The sequence below is a fragment of the Tyto alba genome, unplaced genomic scaffold, assembly GCF_018691265.1.
Source record: "Tyto alba isolate M040663 unplaced genomic scaffold, T.alba_DEE_v4.0 Super-Scaffold_10, whole genome shotgun sequence".
NCBI lineage: Eukaryota > Metazoa > Chordata > Aves > Strigiformes > Tytonidae > Tyto > Tyto alba.
The window spans coordinates 22,966,072-22,982,519 of record NW_024881262.1 but is presented as its reverse complement, the minus strand read 5'-3'; the positions used below and the strand labels follow the sequence as shown (position 1 = coordinate 22,982,519).

Here is a 16,448-nt window from a genome sequence, read left to right as displayed (position 1 = left end):
ATGTTCAATAGCTGTATTTGAAGGACAGACTTTTGGGAAAAAACTTTAGATCCCATTTAAGCATAACTTAATCTGGTTAGGCAGAAAAGAGGTGGTGGCCTTTATCTAAGTGAATAAAATATAGAAGTTTATATTTTGTCTACAATGTATAGAACACAAAAGTAATTTTGGATATTTTTCAAAAAATATAAAAGAAGTTGTCCAAAAGTCCAATGTTATCACCTGCCCTTCTGATTACCTTTGTGTCTTGACAAGAGTTGTGTTTCTCTGGACGTCCTTTCTCTTGCATCAGAGTTTTGCAACTGAAAGCAATTCCTTCAAAAGTGTCTGACCCTGATTATGTCTGACAGTTGGGAACACATTAAAAATATTTTGAAAATTGGCTTTTTGTTTTGGTGTCTTAATTGGAGGGATGTCTGTAAGTGTTGATTTTCTCATCAGTGAATTGCAGTACAACGTGCATATCATTTTGATTTAATATTTTAATGTTTATAAAGTACTTCGGGATCTTGTTAGTGGCTTTTGTGTAATAACTTTAATATTGAATATGTGTTAAATAATTACTCTTTAAGGATACAAATCAAATAAATTTGGCATACTATTTCTTTTCTAGTGAACAAACACAAACCCTGGATTGAGACATCGTACCATGGAATCATAACCGAAAACAATGACACTGTAATTTTGGATCCTCCCCTTGTTGCTTTGGATAAAGATGCACCTGTTCCCTTTGCAGGTAGGAGTGTACACTAACTTCAGCATTTAATTGTATGGATTACATTATGAAGTCACTAGAATTTGTAAGGAATGAATTTGTGATGCACAGATAATGTAATCTGAAGGACATGTTTAGAGGCTGTATCTGAGTACACAGGTCTTGACCATTGGCCCATAGACCTTGAAACGAGGTGTCTTATACAATGAATGTGTCTGCTCATTTGTTGAGAGGCAGAAATGATTATAAACAGCATAATACAGCAGGCTTCCACTGTCAATATATTTTTAAATGAAAGCAGAATAATTATATAATTAAATTTGAATTTGCTTTTATAGAAATGAATCATTACAATTGCCTGAAGTAATAATATATAGTTGATTCTGTTTAGTAATAACAGCCCCTGCTTTCTCTCTTCCTATTCCATTCTCTGGCTATGGATAGACTCAGTGACAGATATTTAAAGTTGCTCGAATCTTATGTTACTGTGTTAGTACTTTATAATTGTCAAGACTTGGATAGAAAATTTAATGGAGGTTTTGAAGATTTTTGCTCCGATTGATGTGTGGTAGATGTATGTCATATAGAAGTTTTTACTTGTATCGAGTCCGTTTTTCCTGACACTTATTCTGTCATATTATGAGTTCCTTATCCAGAAAATAGTACTTTTGCATGACAAGCAAATTTTCTCTTAAATTCCCTGTTTCATTAAAAATATTTTTTGAAGAAAAGAGAGAATATAAAGGCTTGATAGCTATACTGAAGATCCTAAATAGATGCAGTTGTTAAAAAGATTATATTGGTTAAGAATGTTCATCTTTTATAAGGAGAGGAGCTAGTGAAGATGAGTATCCTTGTTCTTGTGGAATACAGTCATGTCCAGTAAGCAGTAAGTCAAAGTACTAGCCCCATACAGCATTTTACAGCATCATGTAAGAATTGTTATTAGCCATTTTCCCCCAAAGTATATACCAGCATAAACTCATAACCCGCAAAACAGGGATTCAGAAACGGTTTTTATGTATTGAACCCCATTATAATATCCAGATTGGTTTTGTCACTCATAGTGCCCTACAGTTCTTGGTATACACAGAACATTTTTCTTCCACAGTTCTATATGCACAGTGAGTGAATGTTCAGTGGAGAAGACTCAGCTAAATTTAGTTGGAGGTAAAAGACTCTAATAGCATATGTGTATGGATACAGCAACCTCACCATGAAATACGTCTGTCTGCTGATCAGTTCCTATGGCACTGATTTACTTGCTAATGGAGGCATAATCAATGTCCATTCAAATATAAGTAGACAGCCTCTAAGTGGGAGATACTAATTATAATCAGAGCAGGTGTACTTCATACAAAGATGGTCAGGAGAAGCTGTCTTTAACTCAGTTACTAGTTGTTGAAGCAAAGGAAAAAGTACTTGTTTCCAAATTTCTTGATTAGTGTATTAAAAAAGTAGGAACTATATATTAAAAGAAATGAAAAGTGTGGATTAAGACTTTGAATGATAAACAGCTCTCTGTAATGTATTTGAGTACACTTTTTTCTTATAATGGTAAATTTTACGTATATATGCAACTAATTCTTCCAGATGTTTGTAGAAAACAGTAGTGTAAACTTAGATGAGATCCTTGCTAAACTAAACCTATCTGTGAAATTTTCAGGTATGGTTATTTAGGAATGAAGATTATTCTAGTGAAAAGATGCTCTTTTCATTTTGGGTGGATTTTTCTATTACTATGACTGTTCCATCTCATATTTGCTTCTTTTACTTGCATTCCCTTGGGATCCTTACAGGAATGTTAATCACGTGTTGTTTCCACTGATACTTTTATAAAATCTTTGCTGATTGGGGATTTGCTAACCTGATCATTTTCTTTGGTTTTTACACTGGGACAATTGATATGTTTTCCATGAATCAGTGATTTACTCTTTCTGTAGAAAATCATCCTTTGAAATACTGAATTTACACAGACAGGCTGACTTTTGTGATAAAGGTTACATTCAACAGTAGTTTTAATTTTGTTTCTTCATTTAGTGATTTGAATTATTTACAGTTTAAGAAGTCTTATGGGGTCTAGAAGGGAAAACACTTGGTATGTATTCCCTGATATTAATGGTTCATTTCCAGATAACATTGTATGTTTGGCCTCATAATCTGCAATCTAGATGTAACATTATAATACCGATTGAGCTCCTAATTACCTTGGAAGGGCCTGGATTCCCTACTTGCTGCAAAAAAACCTCTATGTGATTTTTTTAAAAGACTCTTGCTCTTGCCTTTTAAAATTGGAATAACTTCTTATTTTTGTTTTAAATTTCTACTTTAATATAATGTAATTGTATTTGGCTTCATAATATAAATAATATTATTATAGATCTTTTTGGAAAGTACAATTTGTGTAATGTATTTAGTGGAGAAAACTGAAAACATATGCAGCTAAAACATTAATAATATTCGGTAGCTGTACATTTAATAGTATTGTAATGTGGAATTTCTTCTATGGCCACATTTTCCTCAAGTGTGGAAAACTTATAGTATAAAATAATGTATCAGTCTTCAATTGTACCAGAGAATCAGACCTCCAACAGTTCCTTTCCCATCATCATATTAATATTTTCAGTATTTTGTCCAACTATTGTAAAAAAAGAATTAAGCTTATAGTCTTTTGAAAGATTTTTATTTTCTTTCATGTTTAAATGGGCCCAGATTAAAGAATATATCTAAGCAGTTTCTGACTGGTGCTTAGATATCTACTAAGATTGCCTTGAACAAGATAAAGACTAAGGGTACATACTTTCTTCCTCTAGAACTACAGCTGCTGCAATAGTTTAGCAGCAGATTGTTGGCTGTTCCATCAACATTTGTGCTACCTTATAGAAATAGACTTTTTTTTTTTTTTTTTTTAATATCAGTGTGTATTTGACTTTAAAAAAAGCAATAAAACCAAACAACAGAAGAACCCTTCCAAGAAACCAAACCAAAAACTAAACCCCAAACCAGACAAAAAAAGACCCAACCCAACTGCTGTGTATCCTTTCAGTTTTCATATGGGCATAAGTCTCACGGAAACAAAATAGAACTAACAGCAGAAAGAAAATTTTCAAGTTAACCACCAGGTTGATGTTCCTAGAAAATGCCTCTATAACTAAATAGCTAGATGTTATGTGAACAGTATAATCTTTCTACTTAATTTCTTCCTCTTTATGTGCTCGTCTTCCATCAGTGACAGACTGAGGAAATTTTACAGGGTTTATCACTGAAACGGATGACAGGGCATGGTAGGTGACATGCAAATTTATTTCATACATGTATTTCTGTATCTTGCTAGTGAAGGTGTAGTCCTTTTGAAACTGTGCTTAACTTGTGGAAATAAGGTTAGGTAGTGCTTATGTTTATGGCCAAGGCAAGGAGAGCTTCAGAAAGAGCTGTAGTAGTGTCAGGCCAGAAAGTACGTCGTGTCAAAATGAGTATGCTGGGGCCATGCGTTGGAGACTATAAACCTCACTGAATTGTTGTCTCCAAATTGTCTACACTATTTTTCATAAAACAAGGTTAATGTTGAGGTCTGCGGTATCTATAGATAGACTTGCACTGTGGTCACTAGGATTATAATGGTGACAAGATGTGCACTACTAGTAGGAGATACCAGCAGATAATGAGAATGTGCTGTTCTATCTATTCAGAAAAGCATGGGTCTGCTGTATGGCCCTTGTTTAAAGGAACCAGGAAGGGCTGTTTGCACCACTCCCGGTAAAAGCTCTAAGTGCAACAAGAGGAGCTTGGAAGTGGTGCAGGTTTTTCAGCTCCGAGCTGTGTATTACCAGGGATGCTTTGAGTGGCATACAGATGACCTTGCTCCTGTCAGTTGCCCTGGTGCACAGGTAGTTCATGCATTTCATATTTTTCACCTGAGCAAATAATCTGTCACCTAATAACTACTTTGTTACTAAGCACAAAACCAGAGCTAAGCTATTAAAGACACATTTGGTATTCATCAGTGATTCTTATGTGCCCTCAGTGCTTTGGGTTTTTTTCTTATACCCCTTCTCATGTTCTCATTTTTTTAGTTTAAATGTTAGTTGTGGCATAGACCTACTCTAAACTATAAACAGTATTTGTTTTCTCTTCTGGAAACTTTAGTATTAACTTTGACATTGTTCCTAATACCTGTGCCTTTTTTCCTCTGCATGGCTGCTAAGGTATGTATTTTATTAACTGTCTTGTCAACCTCTTCTAGTATTACACACATTATGGTGCACATCAAAGCCATATTCATGGAGTGGTCACAAGAGAAAATGACTATAATCTGCACTTTTTTTCTCACCTCTGTCTAATGTTTAAAATCAAGGGCGATGACAGGAGAAAAAGGAATCTTCTGTGCAGTTACCCTCTCAAAAAGTCTGTGTTTCCAGAGAGGACTAATGAGAGACTAACAAGACTAAAGGTGCTTGTGAAAATACTGGCTGTCAAATGTGATCGGCCTATTTCATAACCGGAGCATAAAGACTTTCACAAGATTGCAATGAATGGTCTTTGGTGTCTCTATCTCATGTATTTATTGTGAAATGTGCAATAATTGGAGTATATGTAAAATCATGGTTCTTAAAGTTATCACAGTATGAGCATATTCACTTTCTCCTTTTCACGCAGGCATATTTTTCAGACCTCTTGTTTCAAAGGAAAGCTTGAAAATACCATCACAAATGGTTAAGTGTGAGAAGTAGTATTTTTCCAAACTTCAGCTTTTCTATTCCTGATCTGAAAGGGATTTTCACACACTGGTGTTGAGATACAACTGACCTTTAAAATAATTAAATTCACCATTGCAGCTTGGAGCCTTTTTCAGGATATCACAGACAAACAGGCAAACAAAAAAACATCAACCAAACCCCCCCAAAATATGAAGAAACTCTAAGTCCTGTAGAAATAGGTTATGCCTTCCATCCTTCTCTTCAAACAGTATTGTGTAGGTGCAGTATGGGCTGCTATTATCTAATTTGGGGAAATCCATTGGAGGAATCTCTCTTTAAAACGATATAGTAAAATCCACCCAAAAGAAGGAATGTAACTTTAATTAGACTCGCACCAGCCTGCAGGGTCAGCCATAGAACAGTCAGCCATCACACACTGGTTATGAGGCTGGAAATCACTTTAAGGACTTGGCTTTCAGGCATAGAAGTGATTTGGCTAGAAACAAGGTGAGTCCAACTGAATCAGTTTGACAATATTCTGTTTCTGTGATAGCAAGAAGCCCTCACAAAATGCTGTAGGATTTTGGAAGATGATTCGGAAGGGACATCTGTCTACATTTTAATAACAGCAACTCTGTTTCATCAGCAATGTTGTGCAGAAAAGGATCTGAAAGGAACTTCAGGATGTCTCCAGTCCACCCTCCTGCCCAAGGCAGGACCCATTACGCCTGTGTCACTCCTGATAAATAGTTTTCTGTTCCAATCTTAAAGTTCTATAGTGACAGAGATGCAACAGCTTCCCTGGGGAATCTGTTCCACTCTTCACCATACTTACTGTTTTTCATGATGCTTAACCTGAACTTTCTGTACTGCAATTATAGTCCATTAGTTTTTGTCCTATCCACTGTGGCTAGGCAGAGCAGGTTATTCCTATTCTTTTTTGCAGCAACAGCCTTTTATGTTACTCCCTAAGAGCACTGTTAGCATCTTAAACAGCACAGGGGTAAGGGGGGGCTTCGCCTATCCGTGTTACTGATATAGAAATGAAGCAGAGAAATAGGAGGTGACTTCCAGAACAATGAGATGATGAAAGTCTTTTTCACCTTGGAAGTGAAGAACCTAACTCTTCACTGTGTCACCATTATTAGGCTGGTACATTTGCATTTGAGTGTAATGTGTAGCACCCAGTTTAAACTGGATAATTTTACCACAGTGAGTTGGGCCCATTAAGTCTTAAGATGCCTCTATGCTCTTGATAGATTTACAGATACCCTTTTTTAAAAAGTCCAGATGTGTGTCTTCCTGACTCCACACAGACAGGTACTCTCTTATCTCTGAAGCAGCTGCAAATCTGACTTCCCTTGCAGACGGAGTCCCAGTCTCTGCCTACATTTAGCTGCGCTAAAAGCACTGTAAAGGGGAAGGAGACAATAAAACCAGCCAAGAATCATGTCTGAATATTCACTGAACTACAAGCTGCATCCACAAACTCTCTTCCAAATCATCTTTGTTATTTTAGCAGTTTAGAGGAATGTGTATTCTCAGCTTCGCCACAGCAAACCCAGTAGTTGTCAGTCCACTTACACCCAGGGACTGAACACAAAATCCCATTTCTTGCTTCAAACTGTGAAGCTGTTTAGTCTTCTGGTTAGTTTGTTTTATTGATAAGCAGTGACATTAATAACAGAAACAATGGTTTTGGTACTAAATTAAAAATATGGAAATTATTTTTCAAATTGCGATGCTGGATATTACTGTTTTTAACTCACTGTCAGCCATATTTAAAACACGCTGTGAGTTTATGATGCCCAGATTTCATGGGTGTTAAATATATCACTGTGAAAATGAGGCATGATCAAAAAACCTGACCTGTAAGTGCAACCATGGAGTATTTCAGTTGTTTGTAACAAATCACCTACTGATTTTTTAGATCTCTATTTTTGAAGTTTACATGTATTAATGTAGCTTGCTTAATTAAATCTATAGCCTTTAAAAGCAAAAAAAAAAAAATAATCTCTTCATGGAGATCATAATCTAAGGTAGAATAAAAAACTTGGAATAGCACAATCGATTCTAGAGATGCTGGTTTTGGCCTAAGGAATGCTGCTTGTTGTCCAGTAAAGTTAGTGGGTAAGTGCTCAGGCTTCAGATTAAGAGTGCCCCCAAAAATTCACTCTGACAGTAACCTCTGTTGTCTAGTCCCTGAAGTTGAGATATTAGGGGTTATAGGTTTTTTTGTTTTGTTATTTGTTTGGGGTTTTCTCTGTTCTTGAAGTTTTTGCCAGTTAAGTTTGCCTTTCTTAGTCATTTTGACAGTAGCTTAATAAAAGTAGGCAACATTAATGTCTTGCAAGAAGACTAAAGGTTCCAGAACTGTTCAGACTGTTCTAATAGAGCTTTTAGTACCTGTTGAGTGGTGTGTTATTGCAGGAGTAAATGGTTACGAAAATTAGACTTTAATGCATGGACAGTGAATGCAAGTTGCTTCTGGCAGACAAAACCAGTAATGAATGGGAACATTGAGATAAACTTTATTACACCTAAATATGCTAAATTACTCAAAGCCAGAAAGAAGTAAACAAACTAACTAACTAATTATGGTTTGATGATATTAATTTGGGCTTTTAGACTACTTATGGAAAATATTGATGTTAAATAAATTGGAACTCTTTTGAATAGTTTTCTTATAAATAAGGCTAGATCTTTAGAAAATTAGGGCAGGATATTACTATGGATATGCAAATATACATGAGGACTGGGACAGAATGTTATTTTGTTATGCTAAAGTATCATACTAAATGACTACTTAATTAAAAAACTGTTTAATTAAAACAGGTTATAACCAAAGTTGCCAGGAAAATAGCTGTTAAACTTCTTGGCTGTGCAGGACACTAGAGATAAACCTAAATGGGAAGTACTGGAATTGCTAAGCCTGTAGGTCCCAAAATTGGTAGTTGCTATTATGCTCTGGCTATGGATGTAGATTTTGCCACACGCCTTCTTTGAAACTGATGAAGCCTTATTGTATGAATACCATCACATTTAACAAAAAAAAACCCAAACTTTAACAGCATGTTAATGTTTTTATCATCAGATCTAGGGCTGGTGATAGATAATCCAATAAAACAAAGCTTTCTACAAAAAAAGAAAACACCGGTGTATAGAATTGCTCTATTCAAAGAAGCAAAGATGTGTGCCAAATTCAAATTAATTGTGTTGTGGGAATTATTTTTACCCAGCAGCCCTGCCCGTTACAGGGGAAACTGAGAGACGTGGTTTTCTTGGGCCTTCCTGCTAGTCTACTAAAAACCTTCAGCTTTACCTGTAAGATCCTAATTGTTGTGAAAAACAGAAATGCATTATGGAGTCACTGACCATTCTGGAAAGCAATTGTTTCATTTGAACTGAATCCAGAATCAAGTATAAAAACCCAATGAAATAAAATGCAGTAATTTAGGAATCATAAACTCTTTTTCTTAACCAGATGTAATTATTTAAATATATTAAATATTTTTTTAAAAAATCACTTGTAAAGGCATGAAGTGTTATTTATGCAGACTTAGAAAAATCATTTATAATATAATTAAGTGTTAGTAACATAAAAAGTGGACTTGGAATTTTCACCACTTAGAAGTTTACTGCAACAAAATTATAACTACAGGATTCCAGTTTGCTTTAAAAATAAAACCAATAGGTTAAATTAGTTGGGAAAATACCATGTTAAATTTATTCCTCAGAATGAAACTACCTGAGTTAGTCTAAGGCAGCAGGGACATATTGTTTGCTTAAAATAGTTTCTAAATATTAAAAGCATTTTAAAAGAACAGCTTAAATAAGTAATTATTTAATCTGTAGAGTTGCTTTTGCTTATTGGTCAGCAATTGTATTATGGAAATTATAGTTCATAAACTCCACTTTCCTTTAAGCCTGCTGCTTTCCACTTGCAGCTGAAAAAAAGTTATTTTTCTGGACTAGAATAAAATCTCCCAGTAGCCTGTAAGTTCTGTTGCTTTATTTGCTTTCCAGGGCAGCCTAAAAAATACATGTGATAGTACTTTTGTGAAGCAAAAAGGAGAAGGAGAATATAAAGAATTCAAACTCTGGACAGGTGGTTAAGGGCATCAATTTTCTACTCAATTATCCTGCTTTTGTCTGTTTGAAATGGATCAAACCAATTTGTTCTCTTGGCCTAGTGTTTCTTCCACTGTCCTTTTTTCTGTGTGTTTAGACTATTAAAAAAAAAAATGTAAGTGCTTTTATCTCAATGACTGTGCAGCACTGAACACAGTCTCCTTGTGAACACCAAGCACAAGGAGGATTTTCTGTTCTCAGCTGTTACTATTTTCTGCTCCATACTTGTTTATGGTATAGTATGTAATATGTTTCTAGTACATGCAGCAATTCGATTAGTGTGGATGTTGAACCTGAGCTAATGATCCTGCTGGAGATATACATCAATATGGTTACACGGCTCTGTCCCTATGGCTGTCACATGAGCTCCCATCCTGTAAGGAAGATTTGTTACGTGAAGAGAAGTCACAAAGTGAAAATATTGGCAAATAGTGGAGAGGTGAAAAGAGGGCAGGAAATGTGTTCTTACAAAAAGATAGAAGACTGTTGAGGCATTGTGTAGACATGCTTAAGGTTGTTATATCTCAAAATTAAAAAACAATTTAATGAGTGTTTAGTCTTGGTGTTCTGTTGTGTGAATAAGAAACTAAATGTGTCCTGTTTTTTTACTAAAAATGTGAAATAAGCTAGATACACTTGCCATTGAATAGATCTATATTTGTTCTTGGCCATTATAGATTTAATATCAAGAGGTAAATTATCCAATTATTTATTATGAATACACAACACATGATGTAAAGTACCGAGTGTTTTCTTAATCAAATTACATGCATAGAGAAATGTCACTGGGATGTTGTGTATGGTACTGATCCCACTGAGAATACTGTGAGGCAGCAAGAGGTTAAGAGAAATATTGTAATAATTTCCTGGGTTTTCTAAGGAGACATATTGAGAACAAAGGGCTAATATAACATACAGGTTTTGCTGGGCTTTCATTCCACTGGAATTTTGTTGTAGCAGTCTTTGAGGGACTTGAAAAAAATTAATTGCCTACATTTTCAGGTATCTTCTAATCCAGAGACGCTGGATGACTTTGATGTAGCTATAGCATGTGGAAATACCAGACATAGCCAAGTATATCTGATATGTTCAGTTGTCAGAATCCTTATTTAGGCTGTTACACAGTCACCTTTCCTCTTCATGCACTGGGCATCAGAAGGAGCTTGGTAGGTAGGAGGCGTAAACTGTCTTTTTTTCCTAAATGATTAGCCTCTTATTATTTTTTGTGCTGTTGCATCTTGCATTTACTGTCTGTGTAAAAACCAGTTCAAGTAAGTTTAGAAAACAAAAATAAATTCTTCTCTCATTATGTATTCTACTACACAAAATGTATACTCATTTCATTCAGGTAGTTGGCCTTTGTGGGTAAAATATGGTAGATAACTAGACTCTTGAGGTGAGACGTACTTTTCTCTTTTCCTATTTTTGTATTTTGAGGGTTTGTTTCTTTGTAGGCTTTTCTGTTTATTGCACCTTCCCCAAATGAAATCAATTCTGTAACTGTACTGTGCAAATGTAGTAAAACATGAAATTCAAGGAACAGAGACAAAATGAAAGTCAATTTATGGCCATAATTTGCAAAATAGAACCTAAACTTTAATCCACAGAAACAAATGGGCCTGCTTTTATATAAAGTCATCATAGTGAGACTGGTCAGGGGGTACAGCACTTGCCCATAAAGAGAAACTGAGGGAACTGGGCATGTTCAGCCCAGAATAGACAGTTGACTAGACAGTTTAGGGGGAACAAAGCAGTAGCCCCTCGGTGCCTATGAGGAGGACATTGAGAAGATGGAGCCTGGTTCTTCATGGTGGGAGGAGGAGAGACAACAGATAGGAATTAAAATGAGAGGTTTAGACTGAACATAAGGCAGAACTTTTTCACCAAAACAGTCAAAGATTGGACCAGGATGTTTAGATGGGCTGAAACACCTCTGTCCTTAGAGGTTATCCAGACACAGCTGAATAGAGCCCTGAGTAACTTGAATTCATATCTGCCCCTGCTTTGAGCAGGACATTGGCCCAGAGAACTTCTGAGGTCCCCTCCAGCCTGAATTGTCCTATGATCCTGTGATTTTATGATGTTTGGATGTTTCTTTCAGAAATTAAATTGCTGAAGAGGTGGTGAGTGGGAGCACACATGAGCTTAATTTAATCCTGTATCAGAAAGATAGTGTGCTTGCTTGCTTTGGATTTGAAGAGGGTACCTGTGTTAGCAATGACAAGGCCACTTGGTAAGAGAAAAGAAACAGAGGTTCTCCATAGCAGTTACCTGTCTGAATTGAGCTAGCAATGTTTATCTGCATATTTCTTCTCAGCTGAGTCAGAGATGAGAACAGGCTTCATTGTTTAGTGTAAGCCTTCCTTTTTGTATTGGAGTGATACTTTTATTTCAAAATATATTACTCTTTAAAAGGATGTGGAGCTTTTTATATAAACTGTTCTTTTCACTGTTAACTACTATGGCTATGTAGAATACACACAAAACTGAAGGTCTACAAAATATTAGTTATAAATAAGAATTTCTAATGCCAACTGTTTAACTTCAAATGACTGCTGAGCCATAAATGCTCTTTATGTGTCTTGTGCTCATATAAAATTCAGAAGTACATTGAAGGTAGTTGACAGCAGACTGACTCTTACAGTTCGCTCTTATGACAGAATGGCTAGATTGTCTTGTGTGAACACCTTGGCAGTGGTTCATATCCAAATTGTATTATCTTGTATATCAGTTCTGTGTTGACTGTAATCACGTAATAGTCATGAAGGGCCACATGTCTCTTGTGAACTGTGACAGCATGTATCAGGTAAGTACCTTTTTATTTGTCATTCTCAGTGGTTTTTTAGAGAGTATATCAAAAGTAAGTAGATGCTAATATCAGACCTCTCAGTATTTTTTTTAATATGACAGCTTATGATATATTCTATTAATACAGTTAGACATGCTAAAATAATTAAAATGCAGTCTTTAAATAAGTAGTTGAATACCACTTTAAGAAGAAGATATGTTGTCTGTCCTCAATTCATTTGGGGACTTTGTCTCTTAGTAGGACTTAATTTTCTGGTTAATTCTTGTTGTAAGTAAATTTTTGGAGGAGAGGTTGTGAAAGAGGCCAGTAGGGATTCAGGTTTGTCATGCTGTTTGACATCTGTCTTTGTTTCAGGTTAATTGCAATATATTAATTTACTTTTATTTTTAAACAGATTTTTAAAAGAAAAATTGTATTACCAGATATAATGGACTTTTTACTGCACATAGTGTCCCTTCTGTTTTTTTTATATTCCTTTAATCTTCAGATATTATCAAAGATTAAGTGACAGAAGAACAGAAGTTTAAAAAACACCCACCAAACTCAAACCCCCAAACCAAACAAAAAACCTCAAACAACCTTGATAATCTTACTGCTGGGACTGTAACTTGATTTATTACTTTTTATCTTTTGCAATTAAAAGCAGAAGAAAAAAAATGAAGCTTTTCACTTCAGTCATAAGATTCTAGTTCCCAAAGTTGTTCACACTAACTTCATACTTGCTCTTTTCTTTAGGGAAGTGAGTCATATTTTGAGTACGTGGGTTGAAGAAAACATTTTATTTGATCTAATTACACTCACTGTGTTATGCTGACATTTCCTCCTTATTAATGACTTGGATAACTTTTTTATTTACTTTAAATTAAAGTTTAATCCATAAACAAACTAAAGGTGTAGAACCTTCTAGTCCAAAAGTGCTTGCCAGGTTTGAAAAAATGTGTGAACAGTGTTGACTACTCTAAAATTGCATTTTTCACTGAACACAATATTTACTGTGTTCTACACATTCCACAACTACTCATGGTCGGGGCTTTTAGGTTAAATATCTTCAAAGGTTGCTGAAAACTTCCTCTGTTTTTTTCTTTGATCTACCATAAGCTTCTTTTATTATATGACCAGTCTAGGCTTTCAGAGTTATTTTTTGTATAACTGTGTTTATAAATACTTGGATGTTTAAAAAAGAGAAGTTGCAGAGATCTGGATAGATTTTGTTGACTCATTGTGAGTAATAATCTTATACCAAGTTCTCACTATTACTCATTTTTATTATCTGTTTAATCTGAAAAATTATGGAGAGCTATGAATGAACTTCAGGAATGATGCTATGGAACTAATGGAAACACAGACAATGAAATAACTTAATAATTACTGCTGTACAGTTATTATATAAAATGCATGAAAATAACTGCTTATATTTACACGTGCAGTAATACATTACTCTGAAGAAAGATGAGGATACTCCTTTATTCTTGGTCCCATGTTAAATAGTACAAGCCTTTCTTCTGAAAGTTGTCATACTTGTATTGCAGCGACAGCCAAATGTCATTTGTGTCCATTGGTCTGCGTTAATGGTTAAAAATACCATCTAAAATTGTACAATTATGCCATAACACTTAAGATACCTTCCCAAGTGATTTGTGTCAAAGTTCCAAAAGGATATAAAACTGTATGTTGGCTAAGGATATTAATTTAGTACCAAATCTAATATATTTTTAACTGAAAAAACAATCCCAAACCAAAAGAATGGCACAGTTAGAAATACCTAACCTTATTCTGCATATCTGGAGAATCTCTTAGCATCTTTACTGATTGGGTTCTTTGCCAGTGACACTAGGCTAGCGCATAGGAATTCTGTTCAGTGATTTGGAAACAACCACTCCGTGTATAAGTGAAGCCTGACACTTCTGTATTGAATAGATCAAGTCTTTATATTATTTTAAATGTTTCCTGATGTCAGGATGACTCTTGCTTCTCAGATTGAAAGGCAGTGTAGACAGTTCACGGTTTAGAACTTAACCAGTCTTTGGGCAATGGGGCCATGGAAACAGCTCCATGGACTAGGTGGCAAAGGTAGAGAGCTTCTGTGGTAAGCTACGTAAAATTGAATGTTCTGAATACTCACCACTGTTTTCAGAAGCAAGTGGATTGGATTGAGAGAAGATATGCTTTGGATATGGAGACATTGGGAATTTATTTGACTGTAGTTTACATGCTTTCATGGACTAGCTACTGCTATCTACCTACATGAAATTGTTAAGATAATTTGCATAGAGAAGGAAGAAGATTGGGGTCAAAAAAAAAAAAAAAAAGGGGATTTAAAATTAAATTGCTTTCAGAATACTTTAAGCTACAGGAGAAAAATTGTTCGTTGTTCACAATTGATACTGATGTGGCAATTCTCTTGTATTTGATAGATTATTGCCATACTACCAAGTTGTCAAATGTTCTTTTGACTTTCTGTGTTCCTTGCTTAAATCTGTAGCACTTAAGTATGTCATTGCAAAAAGGATTTATTCTATTCTATTTAAGACTAGGTCCCTGCTGATCAAAATCCTCAGCTCTCTTCCATATGGTTCTTGTTTGGTCTTCAAGGAAACTAGATGGAGATTTTTCTTTACAGTTTGTTTAGTGCCAGTAATTAGCTCATTGTAGTGTGCAAATATCCCTATTTACCCTGTAGTGAACAGCAATCTAGAATAAAGCTACTTATCCAGTTAGTCACTTATATGTTTCTGTATTATATATCATTGTCATTCTGAGTAAGTAAAACATAGCATTAATGCCGTGCCATTAGAAAGAAATGAAAGACAGTAGGGTTACAGCAAGCCTGCTTGTGTTCTCAGAAAGATCTGTATCAGCTAGACTATCCTTGGCAATGGATCAGATTATTCTGAGTTACAGTTTGGTTATATTTGGCTCTTAAAATTTTTTTTTCCTTGTAGTTCTGTCTATGTTTTATTTAATTAACATGCATGGAACATTTAATTAGGTTTTAATAAAAATCTATAAAAGCCAAACAGGGTTTTAGAAATGCCTAGGAAATGCTTAATTAATCAGGAACAGACACAAATTTTAAGCACAAATATATATTTTTCCTACTTTGAGTCAGTTGCTATTCGCATTAGAAGTATTCAGTTGATTTCTCTGAAAGGCTCTTCTGCAAGACAAATAGACACAAAAATGTTTTGTGCGGTGTGTAAGAGTGAGAATGAAACATCCACAGAAGTTTTCTGTACATCACAATTCTTATTACCAAGTCATTTTATATTAAGTGTGAGGGATAATTATGTATTCAAAGTAAATATGGTAACCTATCCTCTGCAATATTACTGCATGAGAAATAACATAGCCTAAAGCTTTGCTAAACCAGAAGAATTTATTATAAACTGGTAAAACAAGGAAGTGGGAGGTTGACTCAGGAATGATACCCTGCACTCACAGCACAGCCATCTTTCAGGCAGGGAACTGCTTGCTGAGTACAAGCCAAGAGGCTTTTGTGAAGTGCTCTGTGCTGTCTTAATTCTGCTCCCAGTGGAGACAATTTTAGCTTCTTTGAGTTTTGTTGCCACCTTCATCATAAGAGGAGACCAGAATTTTTTGAGAAAACTACATGTATCATTCATGTTTGTCTTTTGCAGTATTACACACTTTGCCACCTCAGTGGTGCTACAGAGCCCTCACTGTCACCTGCTCCTGCTGCCTTGGCAAACGCTGGAGCTGCCCAGCTAATTGGCTCAGCAGAGTTTAATTTAGGAGTCCATTCTAGTGGGTGTAAATGATGTGAAATCTCTAATCAGTACCATCTCTGCAGCTTCAGTCATCTTTTTGATGCCCTAATCCTTTTCTTCGAATAGTTGCTCGCTCTCTCTCTCTCTCTCTCTCTCTCTCTCTGGCTCTCAAACCACCCCTCACTCCCAGTGTCTTGTTTCAGTCTAATGGATTGTAAATTGGTTTGTATTTTCATGCCCTTCCATGACTCTGAACTTGCAACATTCTGTTGTTACTGGAAACGCATGAAGTTATGAATAGATAAAATTTAGGTAGGTATGTTCTAGACATGATGCACAATATTTATAAACTTCTGTTGTATAATAGC

General features: G+C 35.3%; 1 protein-coding gene across 1 annotated transcript in view; it reads left to right on the top strand.

Moving 5' to 3' along the window:
* CLSTN2 (calsyntenin 2) overlaps positions 1-16,448 on the top strand; it is a 396,925-nt gene that overhangs the window by 161,346 nt on the left and 219,131 nt on the right. Inside the window, exon 2 of the mRNA XM_042796569.1 lies at positions 614-736. Coding sequence (XP_042652503.1) covers positions 614-736 — 123 coding nt within the window. The remainder of the gene's footprint in view (positions 1-613; positions 737-16,448) is intronic.